The following is an 18131-nucleotide window of genomic DNA, read 5'->3' as shown; positions in this document are numbered from 1 at the left end:
TGAGGCCCCCAACAAGACAAATTCAGCAATCATGAGGCCCCCCACAACAAATTTAGCAATCATGAGGCCCCCAAAAAAACATGAGGCCCCCAACAAAACAAATTCAGCAATCATGAGGCCCCCAACAAGACAAATTCAGTAACCATAAGGCCCCCTACAAGACAAGTTCAGCAGTCATGAGGCACATAAATTGACAGCATTTCACATAAATAGGCAGAATGCCCCCTTAATATGGTAGACACCTCTCACCTGGCTTCTGAATTCTCCTCTACTGGCTGCTGTGCCTGGCTGGCCTGGCAATACTGTTTTTGGCTGGCTTGGGGATGATGTGTGGGCTGAAAGGCCTGGCAGTGATGCTGTGGCTTGACTGGTGGTAATGCTGTGGCTGGGCTGGCGTTGATGCTGTGGCTGGGCTGGCGTTGATGCTGTGGCTGGGCTGGCAGTGATGCTGTGGTTGGGCTGGCTGGCGGTGATGCTGTGACCTGGATGGCGGCAATGCTGGGCTGGCGTGGCTGGTGGTAATGCTGGGCTGTGCTTGGCTGGTTGAAGTAAATGCTGGCCTGACTGATGGTGATGCTGTGGCCTTTTTGACAGTGATTCTGGGCTGGTTGGCTGGCCGGGATAGTTTAGGTAGTGACAGGTGCCCCCTAGCTTAGGTAGTGCCAGGAGCCCCCCAGTATAGGTAGTAACAGGGCCCCCCAGTTCAGGTAGTGACAGGAACCCCCCCAGTTCAGTTAGCGACAGGTACCCCCTAGTTTAGGTAGTGACAGGAGATCCCCAGTTTAGGTAGTGACAGGTGCCCCCCGGTTTAGGTAGTGACAGGGACCCCCAGTTTAGGTAGTGACAGGCGCCCCCCTCACCTTAGTGACAGCCAGTCAGAGTCAGACCTCAGAATCAGCCGGAGACCAGTCAGCCAGTTAGAGCGGGCGCACGGTACTCCGTGAACACCACGCTGCATATGCAGAAGGGATGTCACATATCAGTGTGGTGTCCGCTAGGTCCTAGTGCCCGCACTCAGTGGTCTCGGCTGATCAGAGGTCTGACGCTGGGCTGCCTGGCAGCGGGGATGGCAAGGAAGGACTGGGACATTTTGGCCTGGGGGGAAAACACAACCCAGAGGCCCTTGGTAGGGGAAAGTTACAACAATGCAGCCCACGACAAAAAATTAGCAGGGCTATGGCATGATTTGGGTGGAGTCAACTGCATGATGTTATCATGTCAATATGGACCATAAATCTCTGAGGAATGCCATGAAGAATTAAGGCCGTTCTGATGGCATAAAGGTCATATGCCGTACTAACAAGATGTACCTAATAAAGTGGCTAGTGAATTACAGGCAGTCCCCGTTAACAAACGAGATAGGGGATGTAGGTCTGTTCTTAATCTGAATTTGTTCTTCCGTCAGAACACTAATTTCTGGGCCTCTTCTGTGTCCCTCTCTGTGTCATCTGCTCCCCCTGTGCTTTTTATGTCCCTCTCTGTGTCACCTCATGTCCCCGTTCCTTTCTTCCCTTTGTCACCTCTGTTCCCCCTGTTCCTTTTTTGTCCCCGTCTCTTATATCGCGTCATGTTACATCTGTTCCCTCTCTGCTATCTCTGTTCCCCTGTGCCTCTTTTGTCCCCCTCTACGTCACCTCATGTCCCCTGTGTCACTTGTTCCACCTCTGCCTCTTTTGTCCCCCTCTTTGTCACCTCAAGTCCCCCTGTATCTCTTTTGTCCCCGTGTCACCTGAGTTCCCCCACTCTGGCTCCTTTGGTCCCCCACTCCCCGCAGTGGGAGCAGCAGCAGTCACCTCACCTACTCCAAGCGCCGCCATGACAAACGTTCTCCTCTCCCCCTCCACTCCTTCCTAGTGCCGGAGGAGGCACATGCAACTTTCAGAGGGAACAAATGCTGAATGTATTTCAGAGAGGCATCAGAAGGGCTACAGGGGGCTAGAAGAAGCCCTAGCTAAGTTACACTGACCACATTAGGTTTACTTAGTAAAAACCTAAAATGTGGTGTATTTATACTTACCCGGGGTTATTTCCAGGCCCATGAAGTGCATGGGCTCCCGCTGTCTTGTAATACCCCCACGGTGATCTGGCCGGCTGTGCTCTTCTGCGCATATGTGCCTTGACCCCTGTCATGCTCCCATAGTTGGGAGCATTCTGCGCAGGCGCAGAACACTCCCTGGCATGGGAACGCACGCGCGGATGAGCATGAAGCACACAGCTGGCTGCGACTGGCCAGATTACCAGGGGGAGGGGGTTATTACAAGATGATGAAGAGGACAGCAAGGGAGCACCTCATGGGACTGAAGGAAGCACCAGGTAAGTATACATACACCGGTACTCCACGTACTCCCCGCCCGACGGGTCCAGCGACGTCCCCTTCAAGCCTCTTCCTGCTCACAGCGTCATGCAACTACATGGCAGTGCAAATGGGAAGTAAGCAATCAAGGTATTTTTTTCGCGGAGCCGTCGGGGATCTTAAAGATCGTGCCCACCGCATAGCGCGTGCTATAACTGCGGGGGTTTGGGGATGAGGCCGAGGTAACATCGTTTAACATGATTATGTTAAACGATGTTCCCTGACATCAGGAAACATCGGTGCAAATATCGACTCTTGGGTACGAGGCTGTACACGTTAAATGGCTACACTTGTAATGGGTATGACAATTATGATGTCCACACTTGTTTTATGATCCCTGCAAGATGGGCCCAGAGGCTGTGAGGTTTACAAAGGATTAGCAAAGAAAAGGGTGTGAACCTTGAGGGGCCCGATCAAGATTTTGCGGGGGGGGGGCATGATTTTTAGTTACGCCCCTGTGTATACAGCCAGTATAAGAATCTTAACTGAGGCCTTTTTGTTGTTTTGAATACAGATCCAAACAATTTCGAACAGAGTTCTACTTTGAATAATTGTTACTGTCAAGGTTTTAAAACCTGAATATTAGTTTACATTTATTTTGTTGCTGGAAAACAACTTTTCTGCATTAGTAATGCTATAATGTGCATGAAGAAGTGTCCTTTGCTTTACATAAGCTTTTATGTTACTAATGCGCCCTTGATTAGTAGTGGAACCAGGGGTTGTGAATGCGTCATGTATTGCTTTTCATATCAGTCCTAAATCTGCCGTCTCAGCGTGTTACAAGTCTCCCGACGGTATGCTTCTCCCCAGGTATTCCATGCATAATACAGGCCTTATTGATGTGTCATTGCAGGGTGAAATTGAAAATTATTAGCTGCCCAACTCTGGCCCAGCATGAAATCACTCATTTGAAATTCTTATAGGCTAGGGATAGTAATTTCACCCTACCACTGTTATTATAAACTTCCTTTTTACTTATGATTTGCAAATATTTAGTTTCGGCATCTCAATAGCTGAAATAGAAATATCAGTCATTAATAAAACATTGAAAAGTTAGTATGTGCAGGACCCTTCCATTTTCTGTTTTATAGCTTGTTTGCATGGATGGCATAGCACCTCCACGGCTGGCAATTCTACTTAGACACACGACGGGAAAGCCTCCTTTATTTGCAGTAGTGATAACTGCTATGGGGAGACTTTTTCCTTTCTTGATCAGGTCAGGAATTATAGTAAATTGTAACACAAGGACTGCAAAATGTAAGAAGACAGTTCTACCCAGGGCTGTGGAGTCTTAGTTGAGTAGTCGAAGGAGTTTCATAAACTGAGGAGTCAGATGACTTTTGTACCCACTTCATGGACCTGATCTGGAGTCAGAGTCGAGGAGTCAGAGCAATTTTGTGTACCTGGAGTAGGAGTCAGTGGTTTTAAAAACTGAGGAGTCTGATGATTTTTGTGCCCACTCCAAAGCCCTGGTTCTACCAATTAATGTTAGAATGTAAACAAAAGGGTGTAACGCTTCTCTCATTTCTCAATTCCATCCTTCAGACAACACCCTAATTAAACTGGGTACTGAAAAGCCTTTAGCAAGGTACACAGGCTAGATGACACTAAGTATTATGTGTGTGAAGATTATTAACAGTTGAGTTATCAGTTATCTGTGTTCATTTCTAAATAATGAAAAACATTAGTTCTTATATAGCGCCGTACAACTCTTTTTACGCCATACATAGTGATGTTATTACTTGATCCATATTCATATTTTAGTGCTTGATGCACAAATGGTAAAATTGCCGATACACAAACTCTATACCTCATCCTTTTCTTTTTTTTAAAAAAATTCAACTTATAAAGTGACATAGATTGTCAGTGCTATATAACTCAAGTAATTGAGTTATTTAATTCCGCAATTAATAGTACAGTGTTTGGAATATGAACTTTCCCTAGTTCTCATTTTCAAATGTGATTGGTTGCACAGAGCAGAAAGTACATTATCAGCATCCCTTGCTCCATTTTTCCATTTTACTGCAATTAGTCTAAAGTTTTAACACATATTAAGGAGAAAAAGGGATGCCTTTTTCTATTTTTGTTCATATTAATCTACTCAAATTACTATAGTGCCATACATCTTTTCCTAATAATTCATAATTACCATACATAATTTCCTATTAGTTAGTCACTGCAGTAATTACTGACAGAATATGCACATAAGAGCAGGGTAAGAATGTACTATACTGTGCGTTAAAATCTAGTAATGTACATTATAAAGGTGGCCACTAACAGTCCAATTTCTAGCAAAAAATGGTTAGAGCGATCAGAAATTCTGATTGGATTGGTTGTAAATAATTTCAGTTGATGGGCACAATCGATTAAGAACGATTATAAAAATAGTTGTCAGATTGGATTTTCATCAAACTAGAATTTGGATTTTCTTGTTGGTTGTGATAGATAGGAAGCAAAAATTGGTTCGTTGATGGTGTAGTGAACGATTTTTCTTCTGATCAGAATTATCTGATTGCTCAAGCGATTGTTCGCTTAAAATTGGTTCGTTAGTGGCCATCTTTAGGATGATCTTGAATGGTTTATTGTTTTTAGCATTTAAAGTGGAGTTTTACTTTAATATTTCCAGCTATTATCTTTCTTGGCTAACCCTTTATTTCTGTATACTTAAGATCTCATACACACATACTTCTATGTCATTTAGAACAATAATTTGAGATCATTTAGCCTGATCCTAAATGACAGTGCAATTCACACTTACAGACCAGTATGAACTGTTCTTTGATGAGAAAATGGGGAGGATACATAGAAGGATGAGGAGGAGATACAAAAAAAGAAGGATGGGAAGGAAGTAGAGAAGGGTAGGGAGGAGTTACAGAAGGATAAAGCAGAGATACAGAATGAAGAGGAGCAAGTACAAAAGAATGAGGGGCAGATACAGAAGGAGGGGGAGAAATACAGAAGGGTGGGGAGAAGACACAGAAGAATGGTAGGAGATACCGAAGAATGGGTATTAGATAATGATGCAGAATTGACAAAGAAGAGTAGGGAGGAGATACAGAAGGAAGGAGGAGATATAGTGGGATGGGGAGGATATATGGAAGGATCTGGAGGCGATAAAGAAGGATGAGGATGAATTACAAAATGGAGGGAAGCAGATATAAAAGAATGAAGAAAAAGTACAGAGGGTGGGGAAGTACAGAAGGATGAGAACGAGGTAAAGAAGAATGAGAAGGTGATACAGACAGATGTGAAGAAAGTACAGGAGGATGTGAAGGAGATAGAGAAGGATGGGAAGGAGATACCGAAAGATGGGGAGGAGATATAGAAAGAACATGAGGTACAGAAGTGTGGGGAGAAGATGCGAGGGGGGTACAAATGCAAAAGGATGGTTTTGAGATAAAAAAAAAGGATAGGAGGAAATACAAAAGGATTGGAAGGAGATTCAGAAGGATAGGAAATTAATATAGAAGGATGGGGAGGAAATACAGAAGGATGAGAAGGGGATACAGAAGAATGAAGAGGGGCTACAGTAGGATGGGAAGACGGTCCAGAATGGTGAGTGGGAGATACAGAAGGTTGGGGAGAAGATACAGATGGGTAGGGAGGAAATACAGAAGGGTAGGGAACTGATACAAAAGGATAAGAGGAGATACAGAAGGATGAGAAGGAGGTGCATAAAGGTGGGAGGTTATATGGAAGAATGTGGATGAGATAGTGAAGGATGGAAAGGAAATACAGAAGGGTGAGAAGGAGGAACAGAAGGGTGGAGAGAAAATACCGAAGTAAGGGGGGGAGAGAGATACAGAAGGGTGGGGAGATGATGCACAAGGATGGGAGGATATACTAAATGCATCATGATGCATGAGAGTACAAAGCAATGAGGTTAAAGATGCCCAGCCTGGTCAAATGCTTGTCACCTATAATGAGACACTAACGACTGTAAAGACATTAGACTGATGGCCAAAACGATCATAAAGCATAATTTCTGCCATCAAAATTCAGATGCTTGTATGCGGATTTCATCTGGGCAAGATACTTTGTAACAGATCAGAGCTTTTCTCCTCTTCTCTATGCATGTTGTTGTGTTCTGTGCATTGGCTTGCTTGAAATCTCTGTACTAACTCTCCTGTAACACTGTTCTGTTTGTTCCTAACTTTTCCTGCCTAACAGCGGACAAGCCCAGGGAATTCTGAATGAGTCGGATGATCCAGAGAAAGGCTGTGTAACAGATAACAAGCCAACCTCCCGCCACTTCTATCCTGTTGCTCTTCTTCTTGTCAGCTCACACTTGTTGGTGGTGTGGCTTATCCTGAGCCTTGCATTGCTATTAGCCAAATATCAATAATATGCACTTATTCTTCTGTTTATTTTATCAATAGCAATGTCCTTTAGTATGTAAAATATATCTAAGATTCTTTGTATACTAACCTCAAAAAAATGTGCCCTTTCAGCTACAATCCCATGGTTTTTTTTTGTTATTTCCATTTATTTGTCCATGTAGTTACTGCAGTGTGTTGAAATTACTTTGTGAAATTGCTGAACTGACTGGAGGGAAAAGATCCCAGAATGAATTCACGTTCTGTTCCCTTATTTCCATTCTAGGGCTTATTTGCATTTCTTTGCTCTTGTTTTGTTATGTCTTAGTTTAAAGACTTGTCAATGTAATGATCCTTGTGAGATCAACAACAAAATGTTCTCTTATTGAAGAAAATCAATGCAAGTAGGATGCTGTGTACAAAGAGCAAGAGTTTACTTAGGAAGAGCACCTGTAAAATACACTGGAAAAAAAGAACAATGTTGATAACACAAAACATCGAAATAAGTAGAAAAATAAATAATGGAACAGTCATAGCTGATTAACCATAACCCAGAGGAACCGTACCAGGGAGAGGGATGGTGATAGCTCATCCTAAACTGTGCATGTAGTGCTCCACAGAGAAAATAGGATGTATGTAGCCCAAGAGCTAACACTCAGTGTGACATTTAATCACTGTGTTAATATGAGAGTGCGGGTTACACAGGAATGAATTTGAATCCAAGGTGTAACATGATGTAAATGTGTATGGATGAAGAAATAATACAAATATTTTTTTACGTGAACAAATGTGGGTGAGTGTTCTGGGATGGCATGATCTTGCAGAAGTATTACTGCGCAACCGGTGAGCTGGGCGCAGGGTGAGTCCAATGATGGCTCACTCTGCTGCTGCTTACTTCCCCAGTGGCGTTAAATACTAATCCCCCTCCGAGTCATAGCAAACCGGAAGGAGAAGTAATCCGAATTACCCTTGCGTGAGGCACATACTCTAGCACTTGCTTTGAAGATTTTAATCTAAGTGGTGATGAAAAGTGGGGTGTGCACTAAGGAATGGTGAGGGCATACCCTGGCTTCTCAGCTGGCCTTAATGCACTAGCAGGCAGGTTGGCTGGCCATGATGTGTAGGCTTGCTGTTAGCCAAGCTGCAATAGCAGGTTTATTGGCCAGTAGACTTCCTGGCTAGCAGTAGCTGGACTTGATGGACAGACAAACAGGTGAGTGTCTCTGACTGGGTATCAGGCAGGATTGCTGGTTGGCCATGGTTGGCTGGCTGATAAGCTTACTAAATAATTGTGCAGTAGGCAAGCATGGCCTTGATGGAATGATTTTTGAGTTTGCCTGCTAGCCCTGGTGAATATGCAGGTTTACTTGCTAGGTGGAATGCAGGAAAGATCATGTGCCTTGATGGGTGGGAATTGGGCACGTTGGCTAGCTGTTATCTATGGAATACCACATGCATGGCATTCCAGTATGACAAGGGTTCCACATCATAAGTTTGCATTTAGGAGGCAGACTTTTTTGCAAGGTGTACACCAGAGTCTGTGTTCACAGATTTTTTTTTCCTTTCACTATTTGGGTTAGAGAATTACAGCAGCCATAATATTAAATATGTGTAGGTTTAAACTCAGCCAAGAGTTTCCCTGCCCTCAAAGTGGGCAAAGACAAAACATAAGTTAAAACAATGCCGTTTACTTTTCTGACACTAACAGAGTAACTTAAGGTTATTATTTAAACTTTAGTTGTGTAGGACAAGATTATATACAGTAAACATGTCATCTAAGACTATAATTTGGGGAAAGTGGTGTTCCAGTGAGTTGGAGCGTTCAGCAGGGATAAACACCTCTTGCCCTCTGACGTTCTCATTAGTGCTACACCATAATGTCACATTGACAGTGCTTTTTGTTCTCAGTACTTTAACATGTTTTGGCATTTTACATTAAAAAGTATGAAGCCCTTGCATTGTGCTGGCATTGTACCTTGTTTACATCGTCTAGGAGTAAAAATCACAAGATAAAGGAGGTAGTTTTATAAAGTTCCATACATTAAAATCTAAGATCTATTACAACTACAAATCATACATAGAGCAAATATTGTATTTTATTACTATAGCTGCATTCAAGCCAAACTTAGACCTGGTCCACACTAGGTCCGGAAACGTATCCGTGGCTGCGTTTTTCAAACCTGATGAAAAACGGAGTCCCGGATACTAATGTTCAAAATAGCAGCCAGCCTCACCCAAGTAAAAAACGGATCCGTCTGCATTTGCGGGGACCCGTTTTCAAAACCTGAACGGAAGGTCCGGATCTGCTGCATTTTCACGCAACGGATCAGGACCACGGATACACGCAGGGGTAGTGAAAAGCAATGAGAAAACGCATCTCCAGCTCCACAGGCAAAAGACTGATGTGAAAACGGATAGCCTGAGCTTTATGATTGGCCCAAAAAAATCCTCCCACTCCTTCCTAATGATAGAGACGTTTTCTGTCAGGGAAAAACTGAACGGAAACTGATGCAAAACTGATGCACTTTCATCAGTTTGCAGTACGGTGGTACTTCCCCTAATCTTCCCCTGATCCGGACTGCAGTGTCCGTCCTGCAACTGTGTCTAGTGTGGACCTAGCCTTACTGTCATTCCAAAACCAAGAAGATATTTTTTTTTAAATATACCACTGTACGTACATATAAAGACATCAGGGTCACACAGTTTATCAAATCCCATACAGAACGTAGGACTTTGATCATAACAGAGACTGTGCTGTTCAAAAAATTCCCTGATCTATATTTAAAAAAAAAAAAACCTTTTGGGCAGATTTATTTATTGAAGAAATTACAGATATTTGTGTTTGTAGGAGCTGATGTCTTTTTTATTGGAAAATTGTTAGCTGGTTTGCACGCTACACTTCTTACAAAGAGAATAAATAACTGGACCTTGCCTCCCACAGTTTAATAGTCAGTACGTTTATAAGGATATTAGTTTTTTTTTTCAGTTATCATGACAATATATTGCAATTGCAAAAATAGATTCAACTTTTATTGACACAAAAATACTTCTATTTCAAGATAAACTTTATCCAAGTATTCTCCATGAATATCACAACACAATGTCAAAGACCATATTCAGGACAGGCACACCAGGGAGTGCCTGTCTAGTTTCATGGCTGACCTGTTTGCCAGCCTCTGGGATGGAGCAAAGGCATCTGGTTGGTTCAGATGCTTTGTTATGATTATTCCATACAATATATCTGGTTTCATTCTTGACTGGGATTATGAGAATCTTTCAAATACAAAGGCCTAAAACAATATTGTGTCATTGCCTAAACAATATATGCTCATGTTATGGTCATTACATCACGACAGACTACATGCTTTGTCAGCTTCCTGAAGGATTAGTCTGTCCTGAATATGGTCTTTAACCTTGTGTTGGGATATTCATGAAGATTGAACCCTTGGATGAAGTTAATCTTGGAAAATAAGTATTTGTGTGTTAATAAAAGTTGAATCTATTTTGAAGCTACAAAATGTTATCATGGTATCTTAAAGAACCTAATAACCTTATAAACCAAACAGAGTATTCAATTTGAGTGAAGTGGACTACCCTATGAAGGATTATTGTTTTTTGGGGGTTTTCTGACCTTCTGTTTCAAAGGACTATTCCCAAATATATACATACAGTGTGTGTGTGTATATATATATATATATATATATATATATATATATATATATATATATATATATATATATATACCAGCCCACAAATTAGAATTTGATTAATGCTAAACAGTCAAGGGGTCTTCAGAGGGCATGTGTACATGAGTGTATGAAGGCTACAGTTGTTGTGTACATAGGTATATAAAGGCTACAGTTGTTGTGTACATAGGGATATGAAGGCTACAGTTGTTGTGTACACGGGTGTATGAAGGCTACAATTGTTGTGTACATGGGTGTATGAAGGCTACGGTTGCTGTGTACACAGGTATATAAAGGCTACAGATGTTGTGTACACGGGTGTATGAAGGATACAGTTGTTGTGTACACGGGTGTATGAAGGCTACAGTTGTGTACATGGGTGTATGAAGGCTACAGTTGCGTACATGGGTACATGAAGGCTACAGTTGTATACACAGGTGTATGAAGACTACAGTTGTTGTGTACACGGGTTTATGAAGGCTACAGTTGTTGTGTACACGGGTGTATGAAGGCTACAATTGTTGTGTACACGGGTGTATGATTTGCTTCAGTGCATCATTTCCTGTTCTTCTTCATAAAAAATTGCTTTTTTTCCCTTAAAAAGTATGTTACAGAGAACACACCCAAGCCTTCATGTACCATCATGAAAGCAATACCGTAAAATCAGTGGAAATAACATTTCTCTTACTACTTTTTACCTGTGTTTGGGTGTTTCAACTTTAAGTGCTTGTGAACACTCACCCTAAGGAAACAAAACATGCAGTGGCAGGTCACTATTTCAGCTCAAGTGTAACTTGTCCTTTGATAATTATCTCCATGGTGCCAAAGCAGAGTTCTATGTTACTGTTTTGTGGGTATTTTACTGACAGAAATCTGGGTGGAACCACAAAATGGCATGTGAGCTGGGAATGCTGATGTCTGCATAGTGGGCATGGCTGCTATGGCCACATATTCATCTGGTTTTAGGCACAGCCCAGAAGCAACACCTCTGTGAATACACATGGCAGTAGCACATGAGCCTGAATTACAAAGAGCTGTGATTTACTGAGGCATCGCCAGAGATCTCCAATATCTGTATATCATAAGTGACTCAACAAGCCCGGAATGGCATAGATTAAACATTGTCTAATACTGTGTGGTTAGGATTTGTCAGCCTCAACTCGGTCATATCAGACCATAGTCAAGGTTGGTTGATTAATTAATTAATTGCTTTGGGAATTCACTTGCATGCAGTGTCCATGGCAAACATCTATTTTTATTTCATAAATCAGGGACATCCTAGGAACAAAAAATTGTTATGGGGGGGGGGGGCGCTGCATTAGACTGCAGTTATACCTTTATATGCCATATGACCCAGATCAGGGCTAAAGCTCTTTACCGCTTTATAGCAGACGACATAATAAAAAAGGCATTTCAGGTCTGCTGATCCTTTATGATAGAGCCACTGGAGATACATGGATTGATGCCTTAAAGAGAGTCTGAAGTGAGAATAAATCTCGCTTCAGACCTCATAGATAGCAGGGGCATGTGTGCCCCTGCTAAAACGCCGCTATCCCACGCCTTAACGGGGGTCCCTTCACCCCCAAATCCCCTCCGTACATCGCGGAATCACTTCCGCATTGGGGCAGGGCTAACCGCCGCAGCCCTGCCTCCCGCGCGTCTATCAGACGCGTACCTCCGCCTCTCCCCCGCCCCTCTCAGTCTTCCTTCACTGAGAGGGGTGGGGGAGAGGCGGCGATGCACGTCTGATAGACGCACTGAGAGGCAGGGCTGCAGCCGTTAGCCCTGCCTCCAAGAAGAGCAAAATTTACGTCCAATTTGGTCGTTGATTTTGCAGGGGGGGTTTGGGGGTGAAGGGACCCCCGTTTAGCCGTGGGATAGCGGCGTTTTAGCAGGGGCACACGTGCCCCTGCTAACTATGAGCTCTGAAGCGAGAATTATTCTCGCTTCAGTGTCTCTTTAAAGGTGCCGATTAGCGGTTGAACCTCCCGGACGATCGACCATATTTTCGATCAGATTGGGTACTGTTAGTGGTGCTAATCAATCATGTTGATCTGAATCAGTTGGTAGGCCCAAACAATCACAATTATCAGATTGGACGGTTGATCCTTCAGGAAATTGGATCATTAATGGCCACCTGAAGTAAGCCAGTCCTAATGTGTAGAGTGAAGCATACAAAAAAAGGTTTTGAAGAATTTAATGTCAGAGTTCAAAATGGCTCTCTCTGCTGATTGTAAGCAATGTGCTCTTCAAGGACATATTTAAGGGCTAAGCATGTTCTTTAGCTGAAACCTGTTGCCAGTCTGTTGTATCTCTCATGCTAACAATTGCTAATGGATCAGACATTTAGTGCTATTTGAGTCAGTTTCATGAAGCTTGCTTCTGTTGTGTGACTATATTAACTCACTGGAATCACCCTGTTTGAGTTTGCAGTCCAGACTTTTGTATTTCCTCATTTCTACTTGTCTTTTTCTCTCCCTTGATAACCATAGAAGAGTGCGAACCATTTTTGTACTTTATGTCAATATGCACTATTTCTTTGTAAAAAAAATAAATAAATAAAAAATATCTTTTTCTAAGAAAATAATTATGAATTAATAAAGAAGCTTCAAATGGATTATACATAATAGAATAAAGATGTGATATAAAAGAGAGGTGGAATTTTATCTATAAATCTTTATGGCCAGATTCAGTAAATGCCTTATGCTTGTGGAGGAGGAGAAGCTTGTACATGATTATATTTATTACTGTGATGCTGTGATTATTGTTAAATCAGTCAATCTGCCTAGAGCAGAACAATGGCGATCACTTTGCAGTGTGGTGCAATATATGGAATTACTCAGTCAAGCTGTTGCAGCAGTTTGATTACAGATACCATTTAATACCTGTACATGAACCATTTAAATGCCAAGGGTTGCATTAGTGCAGTCTTGTGAACAAAGCTGTATCCAAATGATTAGGTTTTACTATTTAAAGGGAACATTAGGCGAGAGGTGTAAGGAGGCTGTCATATTTATTTCCTTTTAAGTAATACCAGTTGCCTGGCATCAGTAGTGTCTGACTCACACACATGAAACAAGCATGGAGCTAATCAGTTTTTTGTTGTTGTTTTGTTTTGTTTTGTTTGTCAGAGACATGTAATCTGCATGCTTGTCCGGGGTCTAAAAGTATTAGAGGCAGAGGATCAGCGGGACAGCCTGGCAGTTTGTATAAATATGTCAGCCTCCATATCCCTCTTACTTCAGTTCCCCTTTAACAGAGATGCCACAGTCTCCTGTGAGAATATGGGAAAACTGACTAAATGTCTGCTGATTCACATGTGAAGCAGTGAATGGATATCCTTGTGTACTGTCACTTAATCATTTGTAGCTGAATCTGCTCAGGGAAAAAGCAGTTTTCTGTATGAGATTGTTATGGCTAAATTGCTACATTCCTCTGCAGCAGATGGCATCCTGATCCACTATCTACCCCTCCTACCATCTCCGTAGTACAGTACATAACGCTTAGTCAAGCTGAGCATATGTAACTGGGGAAATAAGATTAGAGGTAAGACAGTGCCTTGCACATTTATTCAGTGACCAGTGCAAGGCATGGGGCATAGGGGTACCAGAAGAGATATTAAATGTTTCCAAGAGTTCTCGCGTATAGAGAGTTTATTCAATTATTTTAGAAATCACTGTGTGAGGAAACTGATCCTTTTCTAAGTGGGAACAGCAGAGCAGTAGTAGAACATGTGTACTTCATATCTTCTCATCAAAGCTGGAAGATTAGTCCTGTCATCAGCCACACTTTTGGGCTAGTGTACATGGACCTTTGTTTTCAGCTCCAAATTATTTTAGTGGGAGTTGCTATATTACAGGAACTTTTGTTCAGTCAGTTTCCTATTAATGTGTATAATGGGTCCTAGACTAATACCAAACTACTGTACACATAATCAAAGGTCCCTATGCACTACCTTAGATGACTGGGAGATGTCTCAGTGCCCATCATTCTCTGGGAGGCATCTGGCCAACAATGGACAGCCTAATGTTTCCATGCCTAATATTGCCAGCTGGTGGACTCACCGTGATTCGTGTTGCAGATCCATAGTAGCTTGCCCGGTTCATGCTTTTAATTGCTGCACACAAATGCACAAAAAGCTACAATATAGACAACCTGTTGACAAATACTACCAAAACAGGCCAGGACTGGGTACGCTTTATGGCGTTTTGTTAACTTTCACTGCAATCCAAAGCGGATTGATATACAGATAGTGTTGTAAGCAGTAATTGTAAGCATTGGTGAGTATGGCTCCCTATTGCTTATAGAAGACTATTAATGGATGTGCTCATTTTATTTTTTTGTAATGTTTCTTGCTTTTTGAACTAAGAAGATGATATTATTGTTTGGAAATAATGTTTAACATCTGTATAAAGTGGTTTACACACATACGAAACTTATTTCATGAAGTACAGTGTAGTGACCCACAGCAACCAATCACAATTCTCCTGTCCTTATTCTGACGCCTCTAAGCTCACAGATACTGCAGTCAGATTGCTATGGGCTACTGCACATGATTTCTCTTTCAGTTTTATTGAATAGGCCCCAGTGAATGAAGATGGGTGGACTTTTTAAGAGCTTCTGTTGAGAATTCTGAAGGCATTTATTATAAGTATCTGGCCTTTGGATTTAAATATGTAAGATGTATCATCACTTGTGAAAAAAATTAAATAAATAAAACTGTATAGTTGAAACATTGTTATTTTTACTCAAATACTGCAACACAGCAATGAATAAATAAAAGCTATTTCTTTACATCCTGTCTCATGAAGTTGTGCTTTCTTTTCCTCTTCCCAGAGAAGGATGCCGAATTGAGAATGTGATGAAGAATATCAAATGCAGAAAGTATGCATTCAACATGATACAGCTGCTGACATTCCCCAAATACTACAGACCTCCAGAAGGGACATATGGAAAAAGTTAACAACTGACAACCTTTCAGTGTTAACAATAAGTGTCTTGTAGCACAGTGACAAGGCACAGCCTGGACACAGCTATACAGCAGTGTGATCAGTGACATTCCCCATGTGTAGATTAGACTAAGAACATCAGTGTTAACAGAAGGACTAAAGGAAAAAGTTAAAGCACAATTAAAGTAGAGCACAATTAATAATGTAAATTGTAACTATTCCAATTGGAAGCACAGTAATATGCCAATATTTGCACACAACAGCCATGCTTTAAACTCCCAAAGACAGTGATTGGCTACCTGTGTTTATTTAATAACACAAGGCAGAGATATTACAGAAGAGAATATGAAGACATAACAACTAAAGTTAATTAGGTGATACCGTTAATAACTAACTGTATAAGATTCCTTTGCAAGCTTCCGAAACTAAGTTTCTTCTTCAGGCATTTTTCAGAACTGGAAAAAACTTAGTTTCGAAAGCTTGCAAAAGAATCTTGTGCATTTAGGCCCATATGCAATTCACTTTTTCACCTGAGTTTTCTCCTAGGTGATAATTTTAAACTTGTCAATAAAATGCCTTTTAAGCCACCAGCAAGCAAGAAAATGTTCAAAATAATATTGGTAGCACTTTTTCACCTACTTTGTGGTACTTTTTTAGTTGAAAAGTACTGGAAAGCTATTTTAAATCGAAAATGAAAAATTATTACCTAGGAGAAAACTCAGGTGAAAAAGTGAATTGCATATGGCCCTTAGTCATTAAAGGTATCACCTAATCAACTTCTGTTGTTCTGTCTTTGGATGACTAACACCGGACCACACTCAACTGGCTTCACCATTACAGAAGAGGTAATGGATTATAAGTAAATCCTGGTCCACACTGCATCGGATTCCCGCCCTTCTTTAAATAATCTCGCTTGTTTACAGAGTCTTTGTTTTGTCCATTACATTGAACATGTCATACGTAGCATGCGATGTATGATGCCTGGCATCTTGAATTATCATGTACCACACAACAGTCCATTTACCAGACGGGAATGAAAGCGATGGATCCATTGGCAATGGACATATACTGTATGAATGGATCTCATGCTTAGCATAGGATCCACTAACGCATCCATTGATCCCACTGCCTTCTTTTCCCATAAATGGACCATTTTCTGTGTTGATGTGAACCAGGCCTAATTATTGTACACAAAGGTGTCCACACGGCTGAATGTAGTTGGTTCTGCTTTATGTTCATGGTGCTCTTATGTCATTGGAATGAACCTAGTTTGTATAAATTCTCTGGGAATACGACCAAATAATTCACCAGTTGATTGTATATAATGTTATATTATTTATTTGTACAAATGATGAAGAGAGACAGTGTACGTTCCATCAGAATGGTCGCTATTTAGTAAAGGTTTTCATCCCTTTCCACACTAACTGCCACATAAATCATGTGGCTAAAAAACAAACAAGGAAAATAAGAATATTAAATGATTATTTAAAAGGAAACGCTGATGAAGTAAAAATATAATTGTGTCATATCAAGTAATTTGGTGTTTTGTGATCTAAATATCTATTGACCAGGGAAGCCTGGTTCTGTTACAAAAAGGAAGTTAAGTTTTGGTATCTGTTCTTTTTTTATAGTTTTTTTTTTAATGACATTTGATTTCTGAAGCTTTGTTTTATTACTTTTATATAGAATAGCCAGCTGGTTGACCGTGGCAACTGACTCCAGCTGGTACTTGGAGTTAATGCTACCAGCTTTCATAATCTGGCTTTGGTGTTTTGTAGTTCATTTTTTGTCATGTTTCTTTTTCATTGTTTTAATTTAGTGTTGAAACTACATGACATCCCTTTCACACTAAATTTGCACTTACTTCATTGGTGTTCATGAAAATGTTTTGATGTATTGCCCAACATTTGAGTGTTCTTGACCATATTCATTTATTTATGTTTTTATGTTTCATGTCTAATCATTACTCATTGTACACCATGTGTATTTGATTTATTTAAATAAAAACGTTTTTTTTTCTGTTTTGTTACTTCCTTTTTTTGCATCAGCTTTGTAGGACTCATTTACAGCAGTATAGTCATTTTCACCACCTCTTAGAAGATGAACAACTCCTGTAAAGCCAGAGTTCCTATATGTTCCTATAAGCTTATTTCAAGTCCGCACCGACTCCAGACAATTACTTTTTCTGTTTTTACTGCTGTGCCCTCTAATGTAGTGTTGTGCTGAATACATAGGAATGCTTGTACATCAATGAGGTGAATAAACTCTTTAATGTACACACTGAAAGATGACAATGGTTTTAAGGAAACCTGAGACTAAGAAAAAAGAAGCAATTATATCTACTGGAGCTTTCTCCCTTGCGCACATAAGTCGCTGGTGCATTGGGCACATGGTGATCAGAATGATGGCTCACCCTGCTGCTGCTGAAATTCCCAGCAGCGTAAATACTATATTAAATACTATTCCCTCTCCGAGTCGTAGCAACTCAGAGGGAAAGATAATTCAGGGTCTGGTGATTGCCAGCTCAGACATGTAGAATGCTCTGGCGATGGACAATATGCACCAACTGGTGGTGACTGGAGGATTTACGGAGATGGCCAGCGGAGGATCAAGGTGGCCCAGGAGATCGGCGAAGGAGCCCACAGCCAGAGGGTGGCAGGGGGAAGCACCGCGTATGTATAAATGCTCTCTTTTTCTTAGTATCAGGTACACTTTAAGGGGCCACTACCGTGAAAAAATTCATAATTTTAAAAATAATAATAATTTTACAGTATAAGTATATATGTATATATATATATATATATATATATATATATATATATATATA

General features: G+C 41.0%; 1 protein-coding gene across 5 annotated transcripts in view; it reads left to right on the top strand.

The window, feature by feature from the left end:
- Nucleotides 1-18131, top strand: part of INPP4B (inositol polyphosphate-4-phosphatase type II B) — a 668171-nt gene that overhangs the window by 560279 nt on the left and 89761 nt on the right. Inside the window, exon 21 of one of the 5 annotated variants that reach the window (XM_068279463.1) lies at nucleotides 15192-17323. The exons of 2 other annotated variants lie outside the window; for them this stretch is intronic. In XM_068279463.1, coding sequence (XP_068135564.1) covers nucleotides 15192-15318 — 127 coding nt within the window. In that variant the 3' untranslated portion in view covers nucleotides 15319-17323. Of the gene's footprint in view, nucleotides 1-6523; nucleotides 9656-14923; nucleotides 15150-15191; nucleotides 17324-18131 lie in introns of those variants that run through there. 2 more of the 5 variants (XM_068279477.1, XM_068279457.1) reach the window with 2 other exon arrangements.

Source organism: Hyperolius riggenbachi, chromosome 1 (assembly GCF_040937935.1).
Source record: "Hyperolius riggenbachi isolate aHypRig1 chromosome 1, aHypRig1.pri, whole genome shotgun sequence".
Taxonomy (NCBI): Eukaryota; Metazoa; Chordata; class Amphibia; order Anura; family Hyperoliidae; genus Hyperolius; species Hyperolius riggenbachi.
Note: the sequence above shows the minus strand (reverse complement) of the source record. Positions and strands in the feature narration are given on the sequence as shown.